This window comes from Lissotriton vulgaris, chromosome 4_1, assembly GCF_964263255.1.
Source record: "Lissotriton vulgaris chromosome 4_1, aLisVul1.2, whole genome shotgun sequence".
NCBI lineage: Eukaryota > Metazoa > Chordata > Amphibia > Caudata > Salamandridae > Lissotriton > Lissotriton vulgaris.
The window spans coordinates 1,940,484,916-1,940,496,229 of NC_141691.1; the positions used below are offsets into that span (position 1 = coordinate 1,940,484,916).

Here is an 11,314-nt window from a genome sequence, read left to right on the forward strand (position 1 = left end):
CACAGGAACACAGTGTAGCACCAATGCAACACACAGACATGACTCCAGAAAAAGACGATGACAAAACTCCCTGGCCTATTGACAACACACTACAATATGACCTCATGGCCCAACTGCACCTCAGAGAAATACAATAAAGTGCACCACAACAAGAGAAAGAGCTATGGAAGAAGAGGGGAGTACAGCAGGACACTGCTGATTTCATTTACAGACAAACCATGACTGGGAAACCTGTCATGCCACAAGCCTTACTGCAGGTGGCACTGGATCAACTTCACCTTCCCGCACATGTCTCCCGAGATAACATGTCCACCACATTACAAGCAGACTGGTTCATTCCCAATGCTTATGAACTAATACAGCTCTTTGTTAATAGGTGCCTCATCTGCCAACAGTATTCCCCAAACCCAACTCTCAAAACTGTTGCCTCAACCATTCCGAAACCTTCTGGCCCATTCAAAGAACTCCACCTCGACTATGTCGACATGATTGATCGGTGCCAAAATTACCGATATCTCATTGTGGTAGTATGCCCCTTCTCACGGTGGATCGAAGCTGGACCATGCGTCCCCTGCGATGCCAAAGCAGCAGCCACATTCCTGCTCCGTGACGTCATCTCGCGCTTTGGAATTCCTTCCGCCATCAGGACTGACAACGGAAGCCATTTTTCAAACGCCATCTTCTCCTCTCTCACAACAATGCTAGGCATCAGACATAAGCTGACATCCGCGTACCACCCCCAAAGCAATGGCATTTGTGAGCGCCTCAACGGCCTGCTCAAAAACAAAATAAGCAAAATCAGCGCCACCATTGGCAAAAAGTGGCTCTACTGTCTCCCATTGGCCCTCTTCTCATTAAGAAATTCCCCGAGTTCGGATCATCACCTCACTCCCCACCAGCTTGTCACCGGACGATCCATAAATGTAGCAGTCCCTCCTAGCAGGCCCAAAACTGATAGTGAGTCATCCTCTGAGATTGTTAAGGCTGAGCTTTATGACTTCCTGTGCACACTAACCCGCGCTGCGCAGTTCCTCTCTGTCCAGGTATCCAAGGGGAAGGAGAAGGGCCCCATCGATCCTGAGATCCCACCTATCCGCCCCGGAACTCTGGTCTTCATCCGGAGGCATGTCAGGCACTGGAAAGATCCTAAATTTGACGGACCCTTTGAGGTGATTGACTCTTCTCCAACTGCCATCCGGATAGCCGAGAGGAAAGCATGGATCCACCGGAGAGACGTCCGCTTCGATCCTGCACCTCCGCAGCAACAGGCAATGGACTAAAAGGAGGAAGCAATATGCCCATGGTCCCCCCGAATGAGGACGATGACTTCCCATCCACCGTTCCATCCACCATAGAAGAAGAAGAAGAAGACACCCACGGGCCGCTCCACGAATATAGAGCCTGTGAAGCAAAGTTATGTATACTCACTGTTCTTATGTTTTGTATTATTGTTGGAGTGGCACTAGCAACATTCAACCGGTATATCTTTTTCCTTGCTGTAAAAAGTTATAGTGATAGAAGCAGCCAAGATGCCTCACTGCCCATTGTTCCATCCACTGTACCAGCGGTCACACTCAAACAGCAGGAAGCACCACACAGCACACTAGGTCCTGAACTCCCAGGAAATAGCACTGCTAGCAACCCGTCCATTAGTGTGCACCTTGCACTCTCACTCTTTACCCCAGAGAAAAGAAATAGGTCATGGAAGATAGCTACCAACGCCACAGAACAAGCGTCCCGTCGACGCCCTCCCTGCCACCAGAGACCACGTAGATTTGCCTTCGCTATCCCCCCATACATGACAAAGTCAAAACCCTGTATCCCCTCCCCGTTTGTCCCTGGTACCCATATAGACAGAAGACACAAGCCTAAAGGAATGTCGTTCAAAACATTCCAACACCTTGTGGAAATACAAGAAGGCCTAGGGCCCATGCTCAGCCTACCCCAAGTAGTAAGGGACCATTCAGTCCACTCCTCTCTAGTAGACAACTCCTGGTACAGGGACATGACAGCAGTGGGGAAAACAGTAACACATGAGTCTTGCTACGTCTGCTCCTACATTCCCCATGCAGTAGGTGCTGATAGACTGATTTTTCCCAAGGAAGTCCCACCGCACATAGCCATGTGCCTTCTGCACTTGTACCTCTGCCGGATACTAGGGCAGATTCGGGTCCTTTCAGCCCAAAAGGAAGTGGTGCTTGTAAACGCCACCAAATGGGATTACATTTACCCAGTGCACAAGGTTGTCACCGACCCAGCAGAACTTAGGGAGGAATTCAAGGAAATGCGAAGGTTAGGGGTACAGGACATAGAGTGGCATGAACGTCGTATTAAGTCACGTGGGTACATAACGAACCACAAACCCCGGGCAGGGTGTGAATTAGCATATAAACACCCCCCAGGTCCACACAACTGCCCATGTAATAATAGGACAATGCTACGCCTCCTTGCGCAGGTCTACCTTAACTACAAGTGGCAGAGCCCCGGAGGGTTTTGGTGTAAGGCGGCAGCCTTGGGACCCCCTTGGGCGGACTGGAATGCAGGGGATAAGTGTGATCAAATATGGGCTGAGGAGAGCAGGAGGTACACCTGGGGTGGGGAAGGAATGCCAGAACATAAAAAAGGATTCAAACTAAAAAACCCTTCTCTTTGTTTCATAGGTAATGGCTCTGTAGCTGTTGGGCGTAACACAGACTGTAATTCCACGATTTTCAGCTTCGATATGCAGTTCGGCACCACTACTCTAATGGATTATTACTGGGCTTGTGGAGAGCACCTCTATTCCCAACTACCTCCTCAGTGGCTCGGACTGTGTACTTTGGTGACCTTGCATGAGATTCATCTGGTCGTACCAGCGTCAAATGCTTCCCACATACTGTCACATCCAATGACAGGTGACCTGACATTTCTCCACCGACACCGGCGAGCAGCAGAGTACTTTGCAGGAGAAGCCCGTGGTAAGGTCCCAGAAGAATTCCGCCTCTTCAGTGAGGCCCAGCTTTTCTTCGGAGGGGCATTCTCAATGTTTCAAACTCAGGCTACTGCCCGTTGGCTGGAAGTAACTCGCTATGAAGTCATGAAAGCAATCAACAGCACCAGGGATGGCCTAAATGCAATTCGGGAAGAACTGCACCCATTACGACTAATGGTTCTGGAACACCGCTACTTCCTTGACATGCTAACGGCCAAAGATGGTGGTCTGTGTCATCAAATAGGAAAATCCTGCTGCACTTTCATTCCTGGAAACGACGAGGACAACGGATCCATATCAAGGGCCATTGAGGAGTTGACTAACTTGGGAAAAGAAATGATTGAGGAAGGAGGTGCCCCTGCGGACATTATCCCAACGAACTGGTTCGATTTTGACTGGATGCCCTCCTGGCTAAGTGCGATACTAAAACTGCTAATACCTATAGTCTGGATTATGGTCTTTCTGTGTTGCGCCTTTCAGCTGGGGAGTCACTGTATCAAGAGATTAAGCACAAAAGCTGTAGGGATGAATTATGCTAGGACAGGGATTTACCAGATACCAAAATATGAAGACATAGATCGGGCTCCTGGGGATGGGAATGGAGAACAGGTATAAATGATCGAGCTAGTGCAACGTAGCACACATCCAGCACCACCTGCCACACACTCTGGGGTACCACCAGCCCCACCTCTCCCTCCAGGTAGAAACACACTAAGTAACAACACTGCAGCTACTCAGTATGAATCAGGTCAACAGTATATCCAGCTACTAAGGTCAGACGAAGACGTTGCACGACCAACCAGTTTTAAGTGCTATGTCAATGACATGCCATGGATTCCACCCCTGGCAGAAAATTCAACAAAATACTCACTTAAGAGTATGTTCATAAATGAACAAGAGGGGGCAGATGATGGAGGGTTCCGTTCTACCATCTAAAATCACCAGAAAGGAGAGTTCTAATGGCCTTGGTAAGATGAAGGTCTGATGCAGGCCCTGCTTGATAGAAATCTGAAAACATGCTAAAATGACTAGCTGTCACCATTGCAAATAAAGGCCTCAGGGCCCACTATGCATAGGCTTACAAACACATGTTTCTGTGCACTAAAATAAACAAGGTGAAATTAGGCCTTCAAGAGATTAGTTAGCTTCACTGTCAGCTCCCAACACCCACACCCACACACACACATTTAGACTGGTACACGTGGTATAGCTTCCTGAAAACATTGCTAAAAGTAATATTTTGAAACATAGCTTGCTCAAGTACAAACAGCAACCTCTGGCAATACTCTGCTCCTATCATAAGGTCTAGCACGTGCAGATATGAAGAAATGTACGTGACCAACTGTCTCTGTTTAGAAATGTACGTGACAAACTGTCCCTTTTAGAAATATACAAAATGTTCACTGTTCAGAAGTGTCCAAAACAAAATGTTCTGTACAGATGTCCTTCCGGTGTCCTAGAACACTTGTGGTTAAACCTCCTGCACTGAAGAAGACGTAGGCTAAGTGTCACCAGAGAAACCTTAGTTCCTCAATTTGAGGTATATCAGACCCAAACCGTCAAATCTGAAGTCAGAACTTTCCTGCGGATGCCAGGCATGAGCATGAGTGTGGTCTGTTCTCCGGCTAGCCATACCTATCTGACTTGGGAGACCGACGCCTTCCTCAGGTTGTGGATTTCCCGGGGCAGATGGCCCATCTCTCTCTCTAGATCTCTGACCCTCTAACTTTCTTTCATTATAGACAGATTCCTGTATGTCAGACTCTTTAGACATAGGTGACTGGTTTCACTCCTAGATACTACCAGGCACTGAATTCTATTAGCGAAATGTTCTATTCTTAGCTAAATTCCACCTGCTCCTTCTCTGCCTTGGCCCCATAGTTCTGGGCCCTGATAGAAATGTACAATCTGTAGAGCTAGACCTGCCCTAGATGATGTGCCCTTTGCACTAGGGCTCCATATCCATGTACTCTGTAGCGTAGGATCTTTGATCATCTGTGATAGGTTCTTTCAGTGCAAACTTCATTTCAGCATTGCTTCAAGATATTTTGAGCTTTTGTCATCTATCTGTAACTCCAGACAGAGTGAAGTCTGGACCTTGTTTTGAGAAATTGCATTTCAGCATGTAACTGTTGCGCGTTTATTTTTCTGCCTGTCAAGTGAAAATAAAATGCCACTCCAACTTCAAGTATGGTATCTTACGTCTGTATTCCTTCTCTCACTTAGTGAAAAGCTGTGTTGGTGATGTGTGATTTGTAACCACACCCCAAGGTGGTGGCCACTGACCGAAAGGGTCAAGATTTTCCCTTTCACATAATTCAAGAGTCCTAGGACTTTAATAGTACCACTGTCACTCTCTCGCCTCTCCTAATACTCCATTATACTACCTCCCATCCAAACCCTTATCTTACCTGTAATTTGTGTTTGAGGGCTGGCTCCACCTGGAATTCACAGTGTCCTAAAGCGTTCTGCAGCAGGGCCCCAACTGGAGTTTCCCGGCGTGGATTTTCTGCAAAACAAAAGCAATCAACATTAGAAATGTGGCAGCCGTGCTCACAGACCCCAAAACCCACACCCAAAAACCTAGAAGCCCCACAGACAGCACCCCTAAGACAGGCAAGCGAGCAATATTAACGCCTAAACGTTCACGTGTAATTGGCCAAATGTTTTCCAAAGTAAATGACTGTCACAGAGTAAGTTAATTCAAGAGTCCTAGGACTTCAATAGTACCACTGTCACTCTCTCGCCTCTCCTAATACTCCATTATACTACCTCCCATCCAAACCCTTATCTTACCTGTAATTTGTGTTTGAGGGCTGGCTCCACCTGGAAATCACAGTGTCCTAAAGCGTTCTGCAGCAGGGCCCCAACTGGAGTTTCCCGGCGTGGATTTTCTGCAAAACAAAAGCAATCAACATTAGAAATGTGGCAGCCGTGCTCACAGACCCCAAAACCCACACCCAAAAACCTAGAAGCCCCACAGACAGCACCCCTAAGACAGGCAAGCGAGCAATAATAACGCCTAAACGTTCACGTGTAATTGGCCAAATGTTTTCCAAAGTAAATGCCTGTCACAGAGTTTGTTAATTCAAGAGTCCTAGGACTTCACTAGTACCATTGTCACTCTCTCGCCTCTCCTAATACTCCATTATACTACCTCCCATCCAAACCCTTATCTTACCTGTAATTTGTGTTTGAGGGCTGGCTCCACCTGGAATTCACAGTGTCCTAAAGCGTTCTGCAGCAGGGCCCCAACTGGAGTTTCCCGGCGTGGATTTTCTGCAAAACAAAAGCAATCAACATTAGAAATGTGGCAGCCGTGCTCACAGACCCCAAAACCCTAGAAGCCCCACAGACAGCAACCCTATGACAGGCAAGCGAGCAATAACGCCTAAACGTTTTCACCTCCCATTTCCTCCTAACCAATTTCATCCCTTAATAGACCTTGCCAGCAATGGCCCAGCCAAGACCCGTTAACCCAAGCGCAAACAAGTTTGACACCCCCCAAACAGCCAAAAAGCAAATCCGGGAAAAAAGCCACACTTAGCAAAATGTATTTAAATGAGGACTCACTACTTCCAGTCCCTCTTTAGGGGACTCGTCAACGTAAGTTTCTTCATTGTGCGGAATCCAGGCATCAGCATTACGGGAAATGGATAGGGTGAGTCTGGAGGAGGAGGATAGACGACCAGGACTGAGTTCTTGGCAACTAACTTGTGAACCTGAGGAATGCTGCGGCATCAAAATCAAGACAGTTCTGCAGATGGGCTTGTTGTTTGATTGGGTGATTACAGTTTTGTTGTGAATGGGATCAAGCACTTGCTAAACAAAGAAAGACAGACACACAGGAATAAAAGTGAATAAGGACGAAAAATAAAGTTAATGAATCATTGACTCATTTTCAGAACTCGCTGTCAGGGAAGCAGAACTCGTCCTCATACTCTGCAAATTCAGTCGGTAGTACTTCTGGTAACTGAGGAGAACTTTCCTCAGGTAGTTCGGTGTCCTCTTCTTCCTGCGTGCATTCTTGTACTTTGTAATCTGGTGGTATGAAGTGCTGGTTCATCTTTATCATGGTGAGCCGCTCCACATTTGCGGGCAAGAGGCGGGACCTTTTGGAAGTCACAATGCCACCAGCAGAACTAAAAACACGTTCTGAAGACACGCTTGCGAGTGGGCAAGACAAGTAATTGATAGCCAGGTTGGTGAGCTCTCGCCATATGTTTCTTTTCCCATGCCAATACGCCAATGGGTCCTCAGTAATATTGACCGCTGTTGAGTCATCCAGGTAGGCCTGCACCATTGAAACAATGTTCTCCCGGATTCCTGTACTTTGCACTTCTGTGTCCTTTCTGGGACAAGGAAACCCTAGCTGACTTAGCCAATCCTCTTCAGACATATCGCCTGGGCCTGGTGCAGATGATACTGTTGCTGGTGTTGTTAACGGCTCAGAGGAAAAGACACTCACTTCTGCCACAGGCACAGATGCAGAAGTGCTTTTTTGGGACGCCTGATGGCCTGCTGATTCACTAGTACTGTCTTCTCCTACAGTTTCCTTCCGCTCTCTTTCAAAACGAATGCCTGACTGAGCTAGCCAACCTTTGTACTCTGTAACATCTGAAGTTTCAAAAGGAATTAATACTTTGCCAAACAATGGCTTTTTGTAACGTGGATCCAGAATAGTAGCACAAATGTAGTGCTGTTGTTTCTTGATATTTACAAGCCGTTCATTGCTAACTAGGCGTTGTAATAATCTCTGCGCCAACTCATATGCTTCATTCTTTCCAGCATCCTTTAATTTTGAAGACACCACCTTGACTTGGTGCTCGAGCTTCAGCAACAATGGGATAGCTTTGGAGAACAGTCCTCCCTGCTGACTTCACGCGTGAAGACCTCAAAAGGACGAAGCATGTCTGTCAGGCTTTTAACTAGCTGCCATTGCTCCACCGCTAGCATCATTTCTGTCGTATCACCACCCAGGTTGTAGAAATACTCATTGACTACTGGAAACAGCTCATGCAGACGCTCAAGCATGTAGAAGGTTGAGTTCCAACGTGTTGCCACCTCCTGGATAAGTATTTACAACAAGGGGTGGTGAGGGACAGAGTCTCTGAATTAAGCAGGAAGCTCTCACCCAGTCAAGAGATCAGGGCTAGATCCAACACCGTTTTTTAGCTCACTGCACCATCCCAGTTTCAGAACCTGGCTGTATGCAAATTAGTCTGTTCCTGTCCCAGTGCATGATGGGAACAGGGCAAACCAAACTACAAAAGCCAATTCTTACACTGGGAAGGAAACAAGCTCCCGGGGACCGGTTTCTGGCATTACAGCCGTCTTCGGCCCGGTTTGCTTGAATCCTGATGGTGCAATGAGCAAGGGTCTCACATCTGAGAATACCCTTCCACGCTTAGGGTGGACAAAAATATTTACAACAAGGGGTGGTGAGGGACAGAGTCTCTGAATTAAGCAGAAAGCTCTCACCCAGTCAAGAGATCAGGGCTAGATCCAACACCGTTTTTTAGCTCACTGCACCATCCCAGTTTCAGAACCTTGTCTCCTTTCTGGTAAAGAATTGGCTTGGTAGTTTAGTCTGCCCTGTTCCCATGATGCACTGGGCCAGGGACAGACTGATTTGCATATAGCCAGGTTCTGAGCTGGGATGGGGCAGTGAGATAAATAACGGTGATGGATCAAGCCCTGATCTTTGGACTGGGTAAGAGTGGTCTGCTCAATTCAGACACTCTGTTCATCACCACCCCCTTTTGTAAATCGATTTTGGCCACTATAGGTGTGGCAGGGTATACTCAGACATGAGTCCCTTTCTCACTGCTCCATCAGGATTCAAGCAAGCCGGGCCGAAGAGGCTGAAATGCCAGAAACCGGTCCCCGGTAGCTTGTCTCCTTTCTGGTAAAGAATTGGCTTGGTAGTTTAGTCTGCCCTGTTCCCATGATGCACTGGGCCAGGGACAGACTGATTTGCATATAGCCAGGTTCTGAGCTGGGATGGGGCAGTGAGATAAATAACGGTGATGGATCAAGCCCTGATCTTTGGACTGGGTAAGAGTGGTCTGCTCAATTCAGACACTCTGTTCATCACCACCCCCTTTTGTAAATCGATTTTGGCCACTATAGGTGTGGCAGGGTATACTCAGACATGAGTCCCTTTCTCACTGCTCCATCAGGATTCAAGCAAGCCGGGCCGAAGAGGCTGAAATGCCAGAAACCGGTCCCCGGTAGCTTGTCTCCTTTCTGGTAAAGAATTGGCTTGGTAGTTTAGTCTGCCCTGTTCCCATGATGCACTGGGCCAGGGACAGACTGATTTGCATATAGCCAGGTTCTGAGCTGGGATGGGGCAGTGAGATAAATAACGGTGATGGATCAAGCCCTGATCTTTGGACTGGGTAAGAGTGGTCTGCTCAATTCAGACACTCTGTTCATCACCACCCCCTTTTGTAAATCGATTTTGGCCACTATAGGTGTGGCAGGGTATACTCAGACATGAGTCCCTTTCTCACTGCTCCATCAGGATTCAAGCAAGCCGGGCCGAAGAGGCTGAAATGCCAGAAACCGGTCCCCGGTAGCTTGTCTCCTTTCTGGTAAAGAATTGGCTTGGTAGTTTAGTCTGCCCTGTTCCCATGATGCACTGGGCCAGGGACAGACTGATTTGCATATAGCCAGGTTCTGAGCTGGGATGGGGCAGTGAGATAAATAACGGTGATGGATCAAGCCCTGATCTTTGGACTGGGTAATAGTGGTCTGCTCAATTCAGACACTCTGTTCATCACCACCCCCTTTTGTAAATCGATTTTGGCCACTATAGGTGTGGCAGGGTATACTCAGACATGAGTCCCTTTCTCACTGCTCCATCAGGATTCAAGCAAGCCGGGCCGAAGAGGCTGAAATGCCAGAAACCGGTCCCCGGTAGCTTGTCTCCTTTCTGGTAAAGAATTGGCTTGGTAGTTTAGTCTGCCCTGTTCCCATGATGCACTGGGCCAGGGACAGACTGATTTGCATATAGCCAGGTTCTGAGCTGGGATGGGGCAGTGAGATAAATAACGGTGATGGATCAAGCCCTGATCTTTGGACTGGGTAAGAGTGGTCTGCTCAATTCAGACACTCTGTTCATCACCACCCCCTTTTGTAAACCTCCTGGATAAGTGCTTTCACTGGCATTCTACGTACATTTTGCTGGCGCCTCAGCTCCTTCCGGGCCTTAAAAGAATGGTTGAAATGTGTGCATATTCTTCTGCAGATGGTCAGTATTTTCTTGACTGCAGGTTCTTTTTTCAAGAACTTTTGCATGACCAGGTTCATACAGTGCGCCAAACACGGCACTCTGAAATAGTCACTGTCCTCCATGGCCTTAACTACATTTCTGCCATTATCAGTAGAAACATAACCAACCTTGCAATTTCTTGGGGGCAGCCATTGCGAGACCTTTTTGTTAAAGTCATCCAAAATGTTGTCTGCAGTATGAGTTTTCTCCATGCCAAACATGGCTAATGTTGCATGTTTACGAGCACCCTTAAAAATCTCGACCAAGTCACCACCTGCATTTATCTGTTTTGCAACCCCTGAAAAAGAGACCCAGTGTGCAGTGATGCACATGTAATCAAGGGCTTGGCAACTGGTCCACATGTCTGTTGTCAGGTGTATAGTGTGAACAGCACTCTTCTGCAAAGCTGCCCCAACCAACTCAAGCACCTCTTTATGTAGTGCTGGAACAGCAACCCTGGCAAAATAGAACCGGCTAGGAACCTTCCATTTAGGGGCCAGTGTTGCCACGAGTTCAAGAAAACCCACACCTTCGACAAACGAAAAAGGGAGAAGGTCCACCGCTACCATTTTAGCCAGCTTAGTGTTATACAGGCGCACAATTGGGTGGTTGCGTTGAAATGGCGCATCTGAGGAGAACATGTCTGTAATGGTGCGCTGGACAAATTTACTGGATGATGCTGATGCCTTCTTTGACCCACTTCTGCTCAGTGTTGACATTTTCCGCATTGGTGTGTCTCCCAGACTCTCAGTGTGCCTCCTATGTGTTCCGGAGGGTGTCGTGCTGCCAGGGGTACTGGGTGCAACCGGACAAATGTCTGACGCTTCTTCTACCTCCCCGTCATCTTCAGATGAAACACCTAGTACGGGTATATTTTGGCCACTTGCCCTTTGCGATTGCTTTCCCTTGATATTTGCTAGGTGCGCAAACCATTCGACAGCATGCCTTCTTTGAAGATGACCTATCTGGCCTCCGGTACCATAGTTGGTACCAGTCTTACCACGGCTAACTCTAGTCTTACAAATGGAACAAACGGCTATATAATCATGCTTTGCATGGACACTAAA

At 47.6% G+C, this 11,314-nt stretch overlaps 1 protein-coding gene across 1 annotated transcript; it reads left to right on the forward strand.

Annotated features, from left to right (window-relative positions):
* Window positions 1-1,294: 1,294 nt before the first annotated feature.
* Window positions 1,295-3,907, forward strand: LOC147724731 (uncharacterized). The gene is given in 1 exon segment (XM_086967052.1): window positions 1,295-3,907. A coding segment is annotated over 1 exon segment (2,613 nt).
* Window positions 3,908-11,314: the final 7,407 nt, after the last annotated feature.